Raw genomic sequence first — 20,732 nt, 5'->3', positions numbered from 1 at the left:
CAACCAAGCCGCCACCCCTCTTAAGAAAACAAATATCACAGATTATAATTTTTTTTCTCTCACCACCATTAATAGCCTCCTTTAGGCCATGCTCCACCGCATTGTCGTATGTTCCTCCTCTAAGCCAAAGTTTTACCCGCCACCGGAATCAACTTCCCTTGTCACCATCAAACCTCTCTCTTCACCACCAAGCAGTCCTGACAAATCAAACCCGTAAACTGTTGCAGCCTCTCTTCAACTGAAAACAAAAAAAAAAGGGCATCTCACGTGTGGGGGAAGGTGGATAGAGCCTAGGAAAAGCGATCTAGCAACAAACACCAATCGCGTTCAATCGTAAGAGGAAATCAACCGACGAAGACCGACCAACAAAGACCTACGAGGCACGAACCGAACACTGTAGCACGTTGGCAGGAGATGAAGAGGCAGGGCTCGAACTCACGCCGCCGTCAACCAGTTTCATCCGCCAACACCATATGAGAAATCAAAGTTTTTGGGTTCCGGGGGAGAGGGCCGAAAGGTCATTCATGGTGATGTTGGAGATGCTTTATGAGAAACGCGAGTTGCAGATACATGTGAGTCACGTATACCATTTACAACTCTTGAAACTATTCTAGATTCCTAATTAATTTTTCAAATGCGTTGTTTTTTCTTTTTACCTTGTTAAAAAAAAAAACTCGCAATTTTGTGTGAAGTAAATTAATGAGAGGGACCCACAGGGGCGCAGATGAACCTGTTTTAAGGAACCTAACTAAATTAATGAGAGGTAACCATTAGGACAGTTAAATTGGCAAGGCATTGAGTTTATTCTCTGGTACAGTTTATTCTTTAATAATTACATGTTTTAATTTTTTTAGGATTATTAAAAACTTATATAATTATTAATTATTTTATTCGTGAAATTAGTTAAAGTTTATATAAGAATAATAATGAGAAGGATAAAAGGTCCTGTTACGAATTACATTGCAATTACAAATTTACAATTACTAGATATAAAGATCTGGAACAAGGAACAGTGTCTCATGCACCTCTTAGTCATCAAACTTTTTTTATTTGCAATTCCATCCTTTTAAGTTGTATTAGTATGATTTTATGTGTTAGGATATTTTTTAATTTGCATCCTCTCACATATACAAAGTGTTAAGGAATATTTAAATGATGAATTAAAGTTCAATTTTGTGAAATAAAACTCTAGTTGTGATTAAAAAACTTAAAAGAACAAAAAACACAATATGACCCCATTTGGATATTGGCGTGGAGAACTTCAATTTTCTCTCTAAAGTTTAGTTTATTTATTGGTTAGCCCTGATTATCCTAGCATTTCACGTTTTGATCTCAAACAATATTTTTTTTGTATTTAGATCTCTAAATGCTGAGAGAAAAAAAAAAAAAAAACTGAAAAGTATTGAGGAGTGAGAAAGTAGCCTAGTGGCTAGATCTTATTCATTAAAAAGATCATTTTTTTGTGACAATGAGTTTATTTTTTTGAAAATAATTTGGTAGAGGTGATTTTTTTCCAATCACGCTAAAAAAATAGATTAGGACCCATAAACATTTTACTTATTTATATTCGGTTTTTAGAATAATTAAATTGTAGCTGAGTTTATTGGGGTTGATATGATATTTTTAGGTGTTTTAAGTTGTAAACAAGTTGAAAATGGATTTTAGGGTATGAAAACATGGGTTTCAATTTTTCGATCACTTTCAAAATTATGCAACAAATTATAGGTTGTTTGCCACACAATATATGACTTTTTATGTGTGCCTCAGTGCACGGGCCTTACAGGCCCAGTCTAATTTAAAATTTAAAATTAATATTTTTTCTTTAATTTTTATAGTTCATCGATTTTTAGAATATCAATTAATATTTTTAATTGTTTTTGAATTTTATAATTTCTTAAAGATATTATTATGACTTATTTTTAATTTTGTTCCTTTTATATTTTATATAAATAAATTATAATTGCATGCCACATTTATAAAAACAAAAATCTCTTCTTCTTAACAACTGTAATTAAACCTCTAAGATAAAATAAATTAAATAAAAATAATAATTGGGGTTAAATATTTATACTTAATCTATCATTTATTTTTATAAGGAAAATAAGCTTTCTGATTTGATATTTAATCAATATTAATAATTTTTTTGATTTATTAGTTTATATATTTTTTGATTTATTTTATTAAACACAAATAATAAAAAATTATAATACTAAAAAAATATTTAAAATATTAAAACTTTTTTTTTTTCTGAATTGAAAAATAACTTAAAACCTTACTTCACCCTCGACTCGTTGGAGAATGATGTCCCTTGGCGGGAAGTGGGAAACATAAAAAAGAAGAAGAAAAAAGGCAAAGCCATGAAGTGGGCCTACTTATCAATAGAAAAAGGCTCAAGTAGAACAGCCCAGCACCACTCCAACCCAAGCAAAATAAAAAAGGCCTAGAACCTGGCCCAAAACGTTTCAGGAAATGTACTCAGTCTGCAGGACCTGGAGTCCAAAAAATGATGGTGATTTGTTGTGATTAAGCATATGCGTTGTTTTGCATTTAGAATTTAGGACATCGATTTGCAGCAAGATACACAGCTTCTTAATTGTAGTATCATTCTACTGTGGTTTTATAAGGTTTATTCTCAAAGCAATATATATGAAGCAGGACAGAAGAAAAGGCTTTGATATTGAAGCTGATGATATTTTCACAAGCTCTTTGACTCTCAACTTAATCTAAATCCTTCATACATATTTAAAAATTTGAAGTCGAAATATTTTTATATGCTTCACCAATTTTGAATTTTTAGCCATATTTTCTCAGCTAAAAAATCTTATTCTGGTATAACCACTGTTTGAAACTGCAAATGGAAAATCACCATCTGTGCAGAATATGAGTAGAGATGCGAAGCAATTATATTTGATTTTCTGCGGCACTGGCTGACTGCTTATTTTACAGCAAGAACTCGCACAAAAGAGACATAATTACAAAGGAAGTAACAGGTTCTGTAAGCCTACAACAGTTATCGTTCTATCATTCCACGGAGATTGACTTTATCGCGGTGTAGGAGGTGAGGTGCTGCCTGAAATGGCAGTTCCATGAAACAAATCCGAGAGGTAATTCCCAAGATCGTCAGGGCCGAACCTTACAAACACCTCAAAATCCTTCACCCTGCTCAACATCACCTTATGCTTGTCATAAAATTCTCTGTATGCTGGTATAAGTTCTTTTGCAATTGACACCTTCAATTCATCCCTCAACCTCCTATCCGGCACAACCCATGATGCTTGTTTCTTATATGCTTCTTCAAAAGCTGCGTTGAACCTCTGAAAACATTCCTTTGCTGCTTCAGGAGACAGTAGTGGAGAATTGTTCTCTGGTAAAGATGAGAAGACGTTACCCCATGCCAGCGTTTCATAGGTGGAAGCATATTGTATAACCTTCTCGGCATGCTTGAACACCCAATCCTCGCCGAGAAGCACATAAAGGCGAGTTGTACAAACTTTATCTATGACAAACTGAAGATTGTTTGCTAGGAATAGGTATGACAAGGACATATCTTTGTACCCTTCTGCTTTTCTATCAAGCTTGCATAAAAGGACTAAAATGAGCCAAGCTAGGTGAACTGAGACTGCTGGTGTTGAACTGGCATCATAGTTTGGACTCTCATAGTAAGCTTTAGGGAAAGCTGTATTCCCTGGTGGTGAAGAATCAGCAACAATGTCTGAGAGAATCCTGCTGTAATCTGCAAGTGAAGATATGTAACTCGTAACCTTTTGGGTCAGTGGGTGAATCCCGCCACCAACGATTAGAGCTTTTGATGAGTCCTTTTGAATTGTTGATTCAAAGTCGGAAAGAATGGCACGGATTGACTCGCCAAGTCCGTGTAGTGATGAAACGGCCTGCTGTCTAATCTTTGAGGTTGATTCAGAGTCAAATATCAATTCTACATCTGGCCGGATATCAGAGAGTGCTTCGTAGAGCTCCAATAGTGGGAAAATCCTCTCTGGCAATTTCTTGCACTTAGCTACAAGCTCAGGAAATCTGAAAAGATTTAGTCCTCCTATTGTTATCTCAGAGAAGCATGATTCCCTGATCGTCTGAGATGCTGAAAACACATGATCACAGAGAGCTTTTTCTCCAATAAAGAGTGTTTTCGCGGCAATCTTTACTGCATTCAGCCAGTTCTTGATCTGATGCTCGAGAGCTTCCCAATTCATTTTGAGAATTTGAGAAGGCCTGAATTCTTCGATTCCGAGCAGATATAATCCTTCATCCACGATTGATTTTCTGATAAGTTTGTATATTTTAATACACTCCATGCTGTAGCCAGAACTTATCATACAGTCAGCAATAGATTTGAGGTCTGATGACATGGCTAGTGCTGTGACTCTCTCCACGTTAGTGTTTGACTCACCTGCTGTTGTGAACTCTTCTTCAGATCCAAGCTCATTCTCATCTTCGAGATTACTCGACCCCTCCGAGGATCGAGCTGAAATAGACTCTGGGTCTTTTTGATCACGTGCTGCAGACAGTATCTGATAGAATTCCTTCTCAAGTCTTGCCATGGCGATTTGCATGAGGTTCTGGGCAAGCAAAAGCTTATCAGAGGTCGAATGTTCAGAGACCAATGCATGCATTGCTCGACGCAAGTCATTGACACTTTCGAGAAAATCTTCTGCTTCTTCTCTGTTACTATGGAAGAGAGAGGTGGCTCTGGTAATCGGTGAAGAGTTTGGATCCCATTTGGTGATGATTGATTCGACATTTTTTATAGTTTCCTCCATCACGGATTCGGAGAACATGTTGTGGGTAGAGGAGGAAGGAGTGGAAGGAGTAGAAGGGGTTGTTGAAAGTGAAGAGGAGAAGGAGAGTGTTGTAGAGAATGAGAAAAGGCGGGCTAACATCCCTCTTTTTGCTGCAATACTCCTTGGAGTTTCTGACCGAGCCATTGAGCCCTGAAAGTGTGCGCTCAAAGCTAATTATATTCGAAACAGGAGGCTTGCAGTTGTTGGTTATTCTAGTTGAGTGTTTAATATGGAGCGGGGTTATATAGAGGAAAGGAGCTGCTAAGTTCCTAATCGAGGAAGGTTGCTTTCTACCATTGTTTGACCAAAAAATCATCGACCGACTCCAGCAAGATGTCTAGATGAAATAGAGTATTTAAGAATAATCAAACGTGATAAATATTATTTTTTAAAATGTTTTTGTTTAAAAATATATAAAATTATATTTTTTAATTTTTTTAATTTATTTTTAATATCAATATATTAAAACAATAATACATTACTAAATAGTTGGACTTCAATACTAAATAAGACCTTATACATTTAATTACACTGTATTTTCCTTTTTTTAATTTTAGACAATTATGTGATGATTTTATTTGTTATTTATTTTCTTTGTAGAATGGTTAGTGACGTGAGGATGATGAAATTAAAAAACGTAATAAATGGGAATTAAATACTAGCAAGGGATTTAGCAAGCAAAGTCATGACTTGCCCACCCAATCTTAGAACCCGAGGCTTGACTATCGTTACAAGAAAAAACCAGCATTAATTGCTTTACCAACACACACTCCGTAAGGTCTTGCTTTGTTAATCAAGATTTCTTTGTATCAAATGACTGACGAAGACTCTATGGCTCCGGCCAGTCTCCACCCAAGAACTCTGTTATTGATCTCTCTAGAGGAGAATATGTTTAAAAGATATTGTAATTCAGGCTATGCTAGCTTCAATATTACTTGATTTTCGTTTTTTTTATTTTTTATTTTTTGGCGTTGGAGCCAGGCTGCACTTGCGACCTAACCATTTTGTTTTTTGAACTTAATATTTATCGAAAGGATTTCTAGCGCTTTGAACTCTCCGGATAGAGCATTAAGCTGATAATCGAAACTTTTTTTTTTTTTTAATTGCTTGTTGAGAAGAAAGGGAAGGTGGAAACATCCTGGAAAACTCTAAACACCTTTTAATTTCAGTGGGTTAGACTGATTCTTTAAAACCACGACGTGCATGTCATGATCTTGATTCTTGCCCATAATCTAAAGCCCATCAATTTCATTTAGCTAGTTTTCAAAACCTAGACTTGACCTGACTCAACTGAATAAGCTGTAAAATACTTGTTCCTGGCTCTTAACTTTCAATTATAGTTGCTAAATAAATAGATGAATTTAAGTCCTATCATTTTTATTTGAAAATTCAATGATGAGATCACATTGTGAACGTTCTATATTCCCTTCCGACCTCGTCATACTACATGTATAAGAATGAAAAGTATAATTTAATTAATAAAATTTTAAATTTGTTTTTTCACAAATCTTAGTAATGTATTATTAAAAAATTATATAATTATTAATTTAAAATCTATAAAATTAATTAAAATATATACAAGTTAATCTGGCATATCACATGAAAAAAGAATGAACCCCACGATGCCAATATAGAAAAGTCGGGGACCAAGACACTTTTATGGAAGTGTCCAGCGTGGCATCGAGAATGTTCTGAATTGTTCATGACTCGCATAACCCAACTCCCAATCCTTAAACTCTTGCTAACATTTTGTTTATCAATCTAAGTAAAACCACTTAGCTAGTAGCTATAAATTTAAGCCTCAAATTCCCTTGGGGCTCCATAAATCGCTCGAGGTTCTTGGTTCGATTAGAAATTAAGAATTTTATGCTTATCAAAAAAAAAAAAAAAACTTTATTTACGGTATCTACGAGTAGTTATTTCTTTAATTTACTTTTAAAAAAATATAGAAAATTAAATAAAAAAATCAAATCGAAGGATCCATAAAAAAATATTGGAATGTTCTCCTTTCTTTTTTGTTTTTGTTTTTATATTTATTTATCTTTTAAAATTAATACGAGTAATTACTCTCGGCACCATGAAGTTTCTTCGAGTAAGATGTCATTTAAATGCATAGAAAAATGCAAACTTTTTAATTAGTGGATCTCGAATTTCCAAGATTGCACATCTCCTATAATTAATTCGAAAATCATACATTCAATTAGTAATTAATGGCATTTAATTGAGTTTGGTACAATGTTAGTCTTTTCAGCTTCTTCGCAGATGCTTCTATATTGGTTTTTTTTATCCCTTGTCAACTGCGTAAGGACTAGGAAGGCTGTTATCGTTTCGTTTCAACCATGACGAACAACCTTAATTCTTAAGTCTACAGCAACCATAAGATTCTCTAATTTTGTTTCATCTGGTGAAAGCTTTCATCTGTTTTATAGAGTTTAATTTTAACTCGTAATCCACGTGGAAATAAAAATGAATTTTCTGGAATCCCAAATATCAAGTCAACCATCCATATTGACCCTTTTATTGGAGGCATATGATGGAGCATTTTGGTGGCTAACGACCCGGGTAAGGTGCAGAAAGATCCATTTCTTGGGCTTTTACCCGGTCATGTTTACACACATGGAAAATAATATATATATATATATATATATATATATATATATATATATATAAAGAAAAGATTGAAAAAAAAAAAAATGCTGAAAAGGAGACATGCACTTGTCGCAAGCAACACCAGAGCTTGAGAATCGAGACTTGAGTGTGTTTAGGAGTATAGTTGTTGTTGTTTTTTAAAGTGTTTTTTATTTAGAAAAGTATGCTAATAATATTTATTTATTTTTTAAAAATTATTTTTGAAATTAACATATTAAAATGATTTAAAAACATTAAAAATATATTAATTCAAAGCAAAAAAAATAAATAAAAAATTTTTAAATTTTTTTGGTAGTTTTTGAAAAGCACTCCCCAAACCCTCTAGAACGAAAATGAAAAAAGTTGGTAGGCTCTCCTAGTGACCGCAGAAATGTTTGACCAAATTTGTATTCTAATTAATTCAATGAAGATTAATCATACACTGCTCCTAATGTTGTGGTTTTGGACTTCCTAGATTTTATGTGGTTCATGAAAAATATTGATAAAACACGCATCCTTTCTAGCACCAAAAAAAATTATAATAATCATGTTTCTGTGTAAATTGAAATGAGTGTAGATAAGAAGGAGATGGTCGTCAAATGATCTATTGCCTGTCTTGATAGGTGGGATTTAAAAAAACAAAAACATTTTAATAACGAGGGAAATACCAAAATTTATTTTATTTTATTAACTGATGTGAATCAATAATTATCACTTTTTTTATTAAATTTTTATTTTTTTATTTTTTTTAAATATGCTAAAACATATGTACTGACCAATTCATGCAAAAATATGTCAGAACTTGTTTGAAAGTATGGTTGTGGTTATTTTTTAAAGTGTTTTTTACTTAAAAATATATTAAAATAATATTTTTTTTTTAAAAAATTTATTTTTGATATTAGTGCTTCAAAAAAATCTAAAACACCAAAAAAATAAAAATTTAAAATAAAAATTAAATTAAATTTTTTTTTAAAAAATATTTTTAAAACATGAAAACAAACAAGATTTAGAATTTTAACTTGGCATAAATGCATCATCATTTATACTTTGTTGTCAGGTATTTTATCCTCATTCATTCTTGTGATTTGTTTGCCCATTAAATGGTTACAATTATTAGGATTAATATCATTAAAATGTGCAGCAGCAGCATTTTCTCGTCTTTACAAAGCCAACTACATAGTATAGTAACTATTTAATTATCTAATTCACCGTTTAATTTCTCCAAATATTTAAATATGTGAGTTTCTTTACAAAAATCATAATTTAATTATCGGCTAATTATTTTTTAATTCAAAACAAAGAAAAGGAATTGAAAAATTATCGAAAAGAAGAGATTTATCCACAGACAAGAAGAATGGAGAATGATGGGTATAATGATATATAATGATTGAAAATTTACTATACATTTTTAGTGATGTAAGAATACGTGCAACTTGATGTTTAAAATAAATTACCAAGAAAAATATAACCAAAATGCAATTTAATTATACAGTTAAAATATGTAAGGGGATTTGTTGTAATTTATAGTGTGAGAGACACCAAATCAATAGATTTGGATGTTGGAGGGAAGATTTGCAGAGAAAATCAAAATTGAAGTATTAATATAAATGATTTTTATTTTTATTTTTAAAATTAATTAAATTTTCAGAATTAATTGATCTAATAATTATACATAATATTTCTTGTCAAATTATCCGAATAATTTGAATAAAAAATTACTTTTTAAAACTACATATTAATTTAAAGATATTTGCTTTTAAACTCTACAAATATAAAGCAATTGAATTATTATGGATCTTAACAACAACTGATCATACTATTATCGAATTGTACCCACCTAACGGGAATTTCATCTAAGTGAGTACGACTATTTCATTTATTTTGACTAGAACAGCTACTTTGAGGTGCTCCCATTTGAAGTTGACGCGAGGAATGCAACTATATTTAAATATTGGTGTAGGTGAGAAGGTGGGTGCTTGTGAAAAAGTCTAGCAGAATCCTTGCACAGCAAGCAAACACAGGCCATTATCTTGGACCGTGATAAACAAACCCTCCTCGGATAAGCATATCGGCTATGATAAGCAATGGACGATAGCTCACGCCAAGCTGTAATTAAACAACAAATTGTGGCGAATTACGTTACTACGTCTCGGCAGGTTAGATAATCGTAGAGGGATGGGAACTGTATCTTTTCTAGGTAGAAGGATTCCATTTCTTTTCTGTCTTTTCTTTTTAAAAGAAAAATTCAGATGTGCTATAAAAATCAGCATCAAGCATGTGAAATACGAAGCATTGTTCAACAGCGACTTTCTTACACGAAATCATGGTTTCTGTCTTCTATTGAAGAAAACAAGGAAATGTTTATGCATGCAAAAGGATATTGAATTAGATCATAAGTCTTTTATGCTTATTTATAAACTCCACGAATTTTATATTAAAGTATTGAAACAGAGCTAAGCATATCCTCAAGAACCCTTTTTTGGGCTTGAAACCTCTTAGTCATCACTCATCAACTTAGAATGGCGTCTTCTAAGATTTCTTTTGTTGAGGTTAAGAGTCATTGTTTTTAGATCCGGCTTGATAGCTGGTCTAATTTTAATTGGGTTAATTTTTTTTAAATAAAAACTACATTATTTTATATATATAAAAAAAAATCAACGGATTACAACGGGTTTTTAATTACTTGTTTTTTCTTCATTCTAGTTTGGTTTCGGCTCTCGCCAGCCGGCTCTCACTGGACCGATCTATTAAACCGGACTGGATTTTAAAACTATGTTAAGAACTGTTCAAATGATATTACCCGGGCAGTGAACGTCGTATGGCTCAAGGATCTACGCCTGTTTTAAGTAGGGAAATCTTGATTTGGCCTGAGTTGAGGAAGTCAAGGTACTAAGGACAAGCAGCGAGGGCCGGGATTTTCAATTGATTTGTTACTTCATATTGTGATTTTCTTGTGTAACCTTTTGCGTCGACGGGAATTTCAAGCGCACTATCATAAAGTAAGTGTTTAGATTAAAATGATAAATTAGTCGATTATCATAAAAAAAAAAAAAAAAACGAATTAATATAGCAGCAACAAATTTTAGCGAAATAACATCTTTTTACATGTAATAATTCTCAACCATGATATTTAATTAAACATTATTTTTTTTAATTGTGACAACAATTAAATGTCATGGTTAAGAACTGCGATGAAATTTTAATTGATGTCTTTTTTCACAGTTGTGATATTAGTTAAATTCAGAACTAACTGATCGACTATTTTGTAATGAACATTTAAATTGGTTGACTGGTTCGAAAATAACAAGAAAAATCATAAAATTGTTAAAACTAGACCTTGAGGTGATTTTTTTAAAATCTAAAGATTTGACGGAAAACAACTTTCAAAAATTCCTGTAAAAAATTGAGCATAATCTAAAGTTATAATTTTTTTGAGTTATTATTTTGGTTTGTTTTCAACCAAATCTTTTCTTGAGTCTAGACTTATCCTACTGGTCCATAAATGCATATGCTAGACTATTCATGTAATCTGTCTAAGGTAAATCTTTATTTAATTGTGGCAGACTCATATATGATTACTTAAAATCACTCGTTATCGCAAGTCTAACTACATCATTGACACTTATAAAACATATTTGAAAAAAAAATTCATAAAATTATAGTTTTTATGTGAAACAGCCAATCGATTCATACAACTGAATTAACTGACTGATCGGTTTAGTCAAATGATTGTCATTGAAGCTACATGTTAAGTTATCGTGCTTTTGAAGCGTGACTTGTTCAAATGCTACTATTCAGAAGAGTGACAAGATAAAGTTAGATATTTCATGAAATCTTTTTCAAATGATGTCATTTTGCCAAAACTTTTAATTTGCTGTGCTATTTTTTTTTTTAAAAAAATTCTTTTCATAAGCATTTTTCACTTTAAAATTGGCTATAATTTTAAATTCTAATAAAGCTTTATTTGCCTAGGCACAATGAACCGCGGCAAACCCTCGGACAACCTATCTAAGATTACGGGGGAGATCCTCAGTAGTTCTATTTCGGCCAAAAAAGAGCAAACAATTGTCAAAGTAACGAGAAAGACCGCCTTGCCCGATTATTTATTTTTATTTTTAATATTAACATATTAAAATCATAAAAAATAATTAGCATATTAAAATCATAAAAAATAGTTACAGAACACATCAATTTAAAGGTTTTTTTTTTAAAAAAAATACCGAGAAGCTGTTACTCTTACACGGAACCAAGGTCACTAGGAGAAAACTGGGGCACTTATTGCATTAGCAAACAAATCTGAAAAATGAATTCAGATTAAAATAGGAAAAAGTGGTTGAAAAAAATGTAAAATGCCAAAGAAACTGATTTCTGATAAAGCAAAATCATGTGTTTTGGTTCTAGCGTTTGTCTCAATTAATATATCCATCTTATAAATTTTTATTTAGCCAATCTCATAATCATAACTTTGAATGTGATTCAATTTGACACCCTCAATTTCCAGCACGGTTTATGAATTTCAGAAATTTGTAGTTACGAATCTATATACCAGGAACTAGAATATGAGGTGCTTAATTTTTGTTGCGTTAAGGTTGTGTTTAGTTATAATCTTGGGATATAAGAGACAAGGATAATTAAAAAAATAAATAAAAAAAAGAGGAGAAAAATCGTGTTTGGTAGTAGTATACAAGATATAATAATTATTTTTATATTTTATTTTATTATTATAAACAAAATATAAAAAAATTTATTTTACCTTTAATACATGTTATTGTCGAACATATGTATTTTTAAAAACTAATTAGATGTTTTTTTTTTTTTTTTAGTTATATTAAGTTTGAAATTAATAATATAATAATACTTTGGTTATAAAACTTGAACTAGACTGGTGGGTTGACTTGGAGCATGAACTAGTCTGATTTAAAAAAACAATAGAGGAATGATTGCTTCGATCTAACCCGATAAAAAACCAAGCTTAAAACAAGGGTTAAAATCAGGTTGCTTTAATATTTTTTTAATTTAAAAATAAATCAACTTGGGTTTACCCTCATGATCCGTGTCTCTAGCCTTAACCTTGATTGACTTTCAAGTCGAGTTTTAAAAATATAATTATAACCATTTTTATCTATACATTGACTCAAGTTGACCCCCTCTCATCTTGACTTGAGTCTTGATCCCCTTCAACTCTTAAATTAGGTTTTAAAACTGATAATAACTTTTTTTTTCTATGCATTAACTTTCAAGTTAGGTTGACTCTTCCAACCCATGACATGAGTTTTGCCCTCGATCGACTTCTAAGTTAAATTTTTAAACTACAATCATTTTTATTTTTATATTGACTCGAGTAAGCCCGGGTCAACTCCCAGGTTTTAAACAATGATAATAACTACTTTCATTATTAATTGACTCGGTTCAACTCATGTCGACCCTCTCGCCCTGCGATCTGAGCTTACTCTGAACTAACTTTAAATTGAATTTTAAAGCTATAATAATAGTTTTTATTTTTATATGTGTTATATTAATTCATAAGATTGGTCCACTTTCGTGAAGAAAAGATGTGATTTATGAATTGCTAATTGATTTACTAAGAGAGCTAATAGAGTAAGAGTATGATGGTCTACTTCTAATTAATGTATCATGGGCGACTTGTTTACTCAGTGCGAGCGACGGCTCTAGTAGTTTGGTATGTGACGGGCCTGGAATCCCTGCAGTGAAGTCTGGTAGCAGAAGCTTCTCCCGCTTCCTCTAATTCCATGTCCTTAGCGTATAGAAGCCTCTGCTACCACGTTTCTTTTTTATTCTAGGTGACGACCTTGCCACCGAGTTTTACACCACTACCGTTGCCTCCCACTTTCTACCAGAGTTGATTAGCCGGCACACGAAGAAAAATTAAATGGAGTGGTCTTTACAGCAGACCAGGTGCATGAACCATCGCACCGGGGTTAGATGGAAATCGAGGAAGACGACTGCATGGAATTTAGAGGAGATTAGACTACACTTGTCTACTAGAATGTATTCTTCGAGCGACTAAGTAGATTTTTTGCACTTAGTTTCACGGAATGGGACGAGAAATTACACGGTTGATTGGAATAGTACGCGCGCGCGCGCGCGTAGAAAATGACAATTTAACCCTCCACAAAGCTGTCGATCTCACAACTTGGATAGAATCTAATTGAAGTGTAAATGGGCGAGGGGATATTACAAAATTATTTGAATATTCCATGATTCTAATTGAAGGTGGATAAGGAAATGGGTTGGAAATAACAGAGGATGCTACTGCGAAATTACAAAATAGCTGATTTTGGGCATAACTAGCTTATGGTGAATAAATAACCTTCACACCCTCTCTTGACTGTAATAAAAATAGCAGTAAAGGATAGTTTTGTCATTTTATTATCCATGGTTCGTGAAGCGAACGCATCCCGTCTTCCGTTCCTCTCTGTCAGAATATTACTTACCGCTCGAACAAATTGACATGACTTTCGTTTCAATTAGTTAATGTCATGGGGTATTTCTTAAAACATATTTTTCTTCAAAAAATATTAAAAGGATAATGATTTATATTTTTCTTAAAAAAAAACATTTGTAACTAAAATCTGTTTTTCTTATTCATGTTTTTTTTCTTTAACGAATACGTTTTCTCTATTAGCAAAATATTTTTTTTTTAATTAAAACTAAAGGCACTTAAAACAATATTCGTAAAACACTTGGGATGATTTTAATTAAGAAAAAAAATTGAATCTTTATAATCAAAACTCCCTATCCTTGTTCATGTTTCTCTTTTTTGTTTTTACAACCTTTTGTTTGAAGTAGAACCTGGAAGGCTAAACCCACACGTGGATGACACAACCCTTTTAACATTGTTCATTTGGAGCAAATAACACACGTCAACTAATTAGATGATCCAGATTTTAGTTACCTTCCAGCATAAAAAAAACCAGAGAATGGATTTTACCTGACATTCAACTTGTTTTCACTTGAAAATATTTAAAAGTACATTCAATCGAGCACTATTTTTTTTTTTTTAACAAAAAACTGCCAATTCACTATTGATGAAAACTTCCGACCAACTGGGCAAAGTAACCAGACCAAGAATCCCACCATACCGACTTCCGAAGGAACTAAATAATTGCTCTCGCAATTTCGCAAGCATAAATGGCAGAGAAGAAAAAAAGTGCAAGACAACACCCTAAATACGAGCAGCAATGATTAACAATCTGAAAGTGCACGACTGCACAGCGAGGCTTCAAGACACATGAACAAAAATACTCTTCAGCTACTATTCCAATATAAATCTAGCATCTTGGTTAGAGTAAGAAACACCCCTTCCCAAAGTTTTTAAACATAAATTGATTAAAAAAAACAAGTTCACAAACAAGACACGAAGACGATCAAAGTCAAAACTTGTCAACAAAACAGGTTCAGGAAAGATATCAAAATAGCCTATGTGATTGATGCCACCCTAGACCTTAATAGCATACTTTCTCATTGGGAAGTATATTTCTCTCTTCTTTTCGCGCTCAGTCTTCAGTGATTGCTGCATAGACAAGCATATCAAAATGTTTAGACAGACAGCAGAAATACATGTACATAAAAGCAGGAGACGATGACCAATAACAGATTCCATAAACTTCATTCTAATTATAAACAATGGTTATGTTTTTTTCCGAAATTATTGAAGTCCACAACATTTAGAGATGAAAAGCTTTTCACATCTGAACATATTTGACAAAACATAATGCTTTGCATGATCACACACAATCAATCCCACTGAAAGCAAAAATATTAATAAAAAGAAAAACTATGCACCAGCAATGGAGTCCTGACAAAAATCACATTGCACTGAAAATTGGAGCTTCATTACTACACTATAAATTAACCAGAGAGAAATTGCATCATTTGCAAACTTCCCAGTGATGACAGTATATTACAGATCCATTTTCTATCAATCACAAAGACAAATGATCACCACATGCTAACATGAAGCACCAATGCCACACATAGCTAAACAGCCTACAATTCCAGACCAAGATAAAATACCAGTAATTGCAAAAAGGTCCCTCCAAGAGGAACAAGATCACTCCCTATTCTGCTTCTTTCACCCTTAAAAAACAAGATTTGTACACGAACTGATATGCTTTAAGGAGACATAATAGGATGTAAATACATCAAGATTTTAAACTCGAGTTCCTAATCAACACACCAGAGGTCACCTACTTGGCTGGATAACCATGTAATAACACATCTATAACACAACACATTGTCTAGGCTTTGATGTTTCAGGCATAAACAAATAGTTCAACAGCAAAAGATAGCATGCCAAAAAAAAAAACCCAGCACAGCACCCAACACAAGATAATAGAGAAGAGATCAGAAAAAAAATATTACTTGATGCTTGGTAAGCCTCCGGCGGATAGCTCTGGTCTTCTTGGGACGCAGATCAAGAGGCAAAAACTTCTTGTTCTTGTAAGCCTCCCTCAATACAGCCTTCTGCTTCTGTGAAATCACAGTCAAGACCTGTGCAATCGACAACCTCACAACCTTGCTGCATCCAACATCAAGACACAGCACAAACACAAGAAAATACATAAATAAAAACATAACCACAAAAAACAATTAACAAAACAAATTCAATGAGTAAACCAACAAAGAGTAGATGAAAAACATCAAGATATTGTGCATGCACTATATAAGACCTAGGCATTGTTCAGTTCCAAAGTTGAAAGAACATTTATCACTCCAAAGAGAATGAATTTCCTGTTCTAAAAAGATGATTAAATAATGTATAAATTTCTTAACAAATTCAAAAAAGAATATAAACTAATTAACATGTTGTCTTTTAGCTTAATAGCCCTTAATATCAAGCTGCTATATAAAACAAAAGGAAGTGCACAATAAACTAAACACTGCCACGTAAACAAAAATGATATTTTAAAATCAAGGCATGCAGGGTAGATACTCGAAATCACTTCAATGGTTTACAAAACGAACGATTTTATTTACCTACTTATTTATTTTAGCAGAAAGCAGCCTAAAATGACAGCAAATACTGCCTAGATAAATTTTAAAAAAGAACACTAGTATAGCATAAAAGTCGAGATTATATGACAACACTAAAAGCAAATCCAGTTGAATACACTCTAAACAAAAAAAAGGCAAACGAAACGCTATGTAAAACCATAAAAAAAATACCTAAGAGAGAGCCCATCAAACTTAATAAGTAACAAAATCAGGTCAATCAATCAGTTTTAGTGAATAAGAAAACACAAAATGGCAAAATAGGAGGGATAGTGAGCGTTTACATCTTGGAGAGCTTGTTAGGAGCACCACCGGTGACCTTAGCAACGCGAAGGAGAGCAAGCTCAGCTTTGAGATCCTTCAACTGAGCCAAAAGATCTGTCTTTGATTTCTGTCTCAACTCATGGACCTTGATTCTTGCTGTTTGAAATCATTCACAAAAAGCACAAATCAGAAATAGAAATACACGATAATAAAACTCTAAGAAAAATCAACTGATTCTAGGATTTTTCAATTCGTTACCCATTGCTTCGCTTCTGTCTCTCTGTCTCTCTCTCTCTCTCTTTCTCTCTTGCAACGGCTGCGCGGCTCTCCTGTGTTGTGCAAACCCTAAATAGGTGGCAGGGTTTTGGACTCTTTTATAGCGAGAGCTAGATATGGGCTAGGCTCGATAGTATTTGGTCCTGGGTTTGCCCAATAGCTTGGGAAAGTATCTCTTTGGATGTGGGCCACCGGTGATTCCATTTGTATGGGCCTATATTTAAAATAATGTTGATATTGGGCTGCGATTTAGTTTACTTTCAGTTGAGCTATGTATTTGTAGGCCCGCCTAAATAATGATCTGGTTGCGGTCCAATAACCAATGCTGGCTTCAGTTCTTCCACGACATTTTTAATAGAGATTTTTCTAACAAAAAGTTTGCTTTATAGTTCAGGTAATAATTTCTCAGCGGGCCTTTATGAAAGATCATGGTTCAAGTGGGCCTTTTTTTTTATCTCACTTGGGATGCTCTTTTACGGGCCAGCCTAGTAATGATTGAAGGATCCAGTTTCATTTATGTTCAGGCCTAGACAATTATTTAAGTGCTTCAATACAATACAATAATGTGAATAATTTTTAACTGTGTTTAAATTATGAAACCTGTTATTTTTTAAAATATATTCAATTAATTTTTTTAAAATAATTTTAAAATCACCACATCAAAATTAAAACAATTTGAAAATATAAAAAATTAATAATTAATAAAATAAAATAAAAAATTGAAAATATAAAAGCAAAGGGGATCTAAAAAAGATCCCTAGCATTGATTTAAAAACAAAATGCTAGGTCAACATCCCCATTTTTTATTTGGTTAGGACTTAGGAACTCGCAAGTGGCATTGACTACCGCAAATTGCGGGCCTCGTGGTTGCTATCAAAAGTCTCGAGCGACAATGGTGTCCAATAAAATAAGGGAGAACTTTATTTTATTATGCTTCGTCCTGTACTTTGAAAGCAATACCAGTCATCATTACATCACATCGGACCTAAATTTTTGACCAGAGTATCAATTGTCATATAAAAAAAAAAAAACACGAGTGAGAAAATTATAATTTCCTGTTAAAATTTGTTAATCAAATGATTATGAGATTTATACAAGATTTAAGATCAAGGAGCTTTAAATTAAAAAAATATACAGAAAAATAATAAAAATTTCAGTATTCATAAAATTTTAAAATATAATTTATATTACTATCTTATCTTTATATCTTTATAGTTTTATTTCTTTTGGGATCTTTAGAAATCAGAATCATTAATTTTGAAGACAAAAAAATAAACAGGTGTGATTCAAAGAATTGTCCCCGTGGTGATTGTAAAGGATTCTTTCATTCTCTCAATTTTTAAAATTTTAAATCTTAAATTCAACAAAGAATTATTAAATCCTTGACGTACATGAAAAGCTTTCAAAATCGTTTAAAACGGCTTAAAAGTTTTTTCAAAAACTTTGAAAACAATTAAGAGATATCTTTTAACTTTTTTATATACTTAGAGATTAATTATATTTTTAGTTTAAACCTCTTTAATTAAAACTCTTAAACATACTTAATTTTATTAGTTAGAATGTAAGTAATAAAATTCAAATTTGATAAGATATAATTATGATTATAATACTTAATTTTATAATTAAAATAACAAGATTCAAGAGTCTTGTAATTTTATGACTATTAATATTTTGATATCATATTAACAAATTAAATTATCAAGTAAGGTTTTGTTAATAATTTTATATTACTTTTTCACACTATAAAAAATTTAATAATTTATAAAAATTAATATTGTCGTAAAATTGAAGTGCATGTCTAATGAGCTATATGACTCGGAGATTTGAATTCTTTGATGGCCAGTGTTCATATGTATCGTTATATATAGAAATTAAATAATCAACGTTTAAAATTTCAAGTGTGCAATCGTCATCCACCATTCACCGTCCGGCATATGAACTTTCTCTAGCACACATTGCATTATATTTATACCCGAGAGACGTGGCACGTCATATTGATCATATATATCTTGATATCTGGATCTAAGAACATAGAAATCAATAATTATTGAACGGTGACGTTAGCCGGAGCAATGAATCATAATGAAATCGGAAATCGATGATCGTATTGGCTCGGTGGTTGCTTTGAATTGCGGGCACAAATGACAAAATACATGAATTCCACTTTGATTTTGATTATTAGATGCTTCTCTCACAATCAATTGCTATCGATCGATGTGTGTAAGATGAAGAAATGAGACTTAGTTTAAGTGGCTCCGTGCCTTGTATTATTATTATTCAAAATCTAAATAATCCCAGCCATGGAGACCGCAATAAAAAATTATAAATACAATAGTCAGTCTAGCTAGGGGTTAATGTATTTAAAATAATTTCTACTATTTTTATTTTAATATCATCCATGTATATTGCGTTTTTGTTGTCACCACGTCCTTCCATTGGCTAGCTTCATTAGAGCTTTTAAAAATTGACACGTGTCATGCTTCTATAACATAAAATTTCATTTGGTGTATATTTTGGTCCCTGATGTTTTAGAAAAAATAATTTAGTCATTGTATTTTATTTTTATGAAGTCTTTAATTCAAAGCTTTTTAGTCATCATATTTCACAATGCATAATATTATATGAAAAGAAAATCTAAAAAAAAAATAAAAATGAAAAGAAAACTCTCACAACCCACATCAATAATATTATGAAGCTGTTTGGCAATGCGGTCCAAACAGCTTTTTGCAAAAATTCAATTTTTTTTTTTTGTTAAAATTGAGTTCGGTTTGTACTTTCTGAATCGTTTTGATGTGCTGATATTAAAAATGATTTTTTAAAAATAAAAAAACATTATTGGCATGTTTTTCGGCACAAAAAGCTATTTGAAAAGCAACCGCTACCACACTCCCAAACACCCTCTATATGAAATAAAATTTGTTGTATTCATTAACTATTCGACTAATTAAGTTTTCAACCTGACATATACGAATTTAATTCAAGGACTAAATTATACATACTAAAAATACAATGACTAACAAACTTTCAATTAAATATTTTCTTTATAAAAAATAAAATACAGGGATCAAAGAAAAAAATTAAAAATCAAGGATCAAAATATACGGAAACAGAAATTAAAGCTATAAAAACAAGACACGTTGATTTTTAACAGTGCTAATGACAACAACTCATGAAAGAAGGTGACAAAGAAAATATAACATCCACGAATAACATTAAAGTGTAGGGTCCAGCTGGTTTGGAAGTAAGGATGTTATCCACCCAAGACTCGGTTCATGAAGACTACAAAAATATCCCTATCGTTAAATACAAAATTGGAAGACGAGATAGGCATGAGTTTCCAGGAAGATAATCCTCGAAGTGCTTTGCTGTTCTGCTTTTCCTGCGTGGATTTGAGCCATATTCTCACATTGAAAACGACGAGAGCCCGAAGTTAAGCAGGCAAGGAGCCAGGAAACTTCACTCAATAGCTACTCAGTTGCAGGCCTGTTCTCGAAGGAGCAGTTCTCTCGAAGGAGCTGTTCGAGCTGTTCTCGAAGGAGCAGTTCTCTCGAAGGAGCTGTTCTCGAAGGAGCCATGTATAATGTGAACATATATGAAAAGATTCATGATCTTCTCGAAACTGGTTTCACATGACGGCGGCAAGATTGCCAGTGCAATTTAAAACATGATGTTACATGATTAATGCATGCTAGATTACCGATTTTTTTTTTTTTTTAATTTTGTTTCGAAAACGTTGGGGAAATTGTCTATATT

General features: G+C 32.3%; 2 protein-coding genes and 1 long non-coding RNA gene across 3 annotated transcripts; all 3 read right to left on the bottom strand.

Annotated features, from left to right (window-relative positions):
- Positions 1-2,881: 2,881 nt before the first annotated feature.
- LOC118059894 (exocyst complex component EXO70H1) lies at positions 2,882-6,096 on the bottom strand. The gene has a single exon (XM_035072892.2). The coding sequence runs from the start codon at positions 4,938-4,940 to the stop codon at positions 3,042-3,044; it is 1,899 nt and encodes a 632-aa protein (XP_034928783.1). The 5' UTR covers positions 4,941-6,096; the 3' UTR covers positions 2,882-3,041.
- An 8,581-nt stretch (positions 6,097-14,677) lies between these two features.
- Positions 14,678-17,084, bottom strand: LOC118059893 (large ribosomal subunit protein uL29). Its single transcript, XM_035072891.2, has 4 exons — positions 16,962-17,084; positions 16,724-16,859; positions 15,810-15,966; positions 14,678-14,958 (listed from the first exon to the last, which is right to left on the bottom strand). The coding sequence occupies exons 1-4, from the start codon at positions 16,963-16,965 to the stop codon at positions 14,884-14,886; spliced, it is 372 nt and encodes a 123-aa protein (XP_034928782.1). The 5' UTR covers positions 16,966-17,084; the 3' UTR covers positions 14,678-14,883.
- LOC140955992 (uncharacterized) lies at positions 15,103-15,803 on the bottom strand. The gene is made up of 2 exons (XR_012170879.1): positions 15,515-15,803; positions 15,103-15,481 (listed from the first exon to the last, which is right to left on the bottom strand). It is a non-coding gene; the product is annotated as an uncharacterized lncRNA (long non-coding RNA).
- Positions 17,085-20,732: the final 3,648 nt, after the last annotated feature.

The sequence above is a fragment of the Populus alba genome, chromosome 10 (genome assembly GCF_005239225.2).
Source record: "Populus alba chromosome 10, ASM523922v2, whole genome shotgun sequence".
Taxonomy (NCBI): domain Eukaryota; kingdom Viridiplantae; phylum Streptophyta; class Magnoliopsida; order Malpighiales; family Salicaceae; genus Populus; species Populus alba.
Note: the sequence above shows the minus strand (reverse complement) of the source record. Positions and strands in the feature narration are given on the sequence as shown.

Coding starts and splice junctions, on each gene's coding strand:
- LOC118059894 (XM_035072892.2), bottom strand. CDS start 4,940: ATGGCTCGGTCAGAAACTCCAAGGAGTATTGCAGCAAAAAGAGGGATG.
- LOC118059893 (XM_035072891.2), bottom strand. Junction 15,967..16,723: donor CCTAACAAGCTCTCCAAGAT/GTAAACGCTCAC, acceptor TGTTGGATGCAG/CAAGGTTGTGAGGTTGTCGA. Junction 14,959..15,809: donor GGAGGCTTACCAAGCATCAA/GTAATATTTTTT, acceptor TTGTCTATGCAG/CAATCACTGAAGACTGAGCG.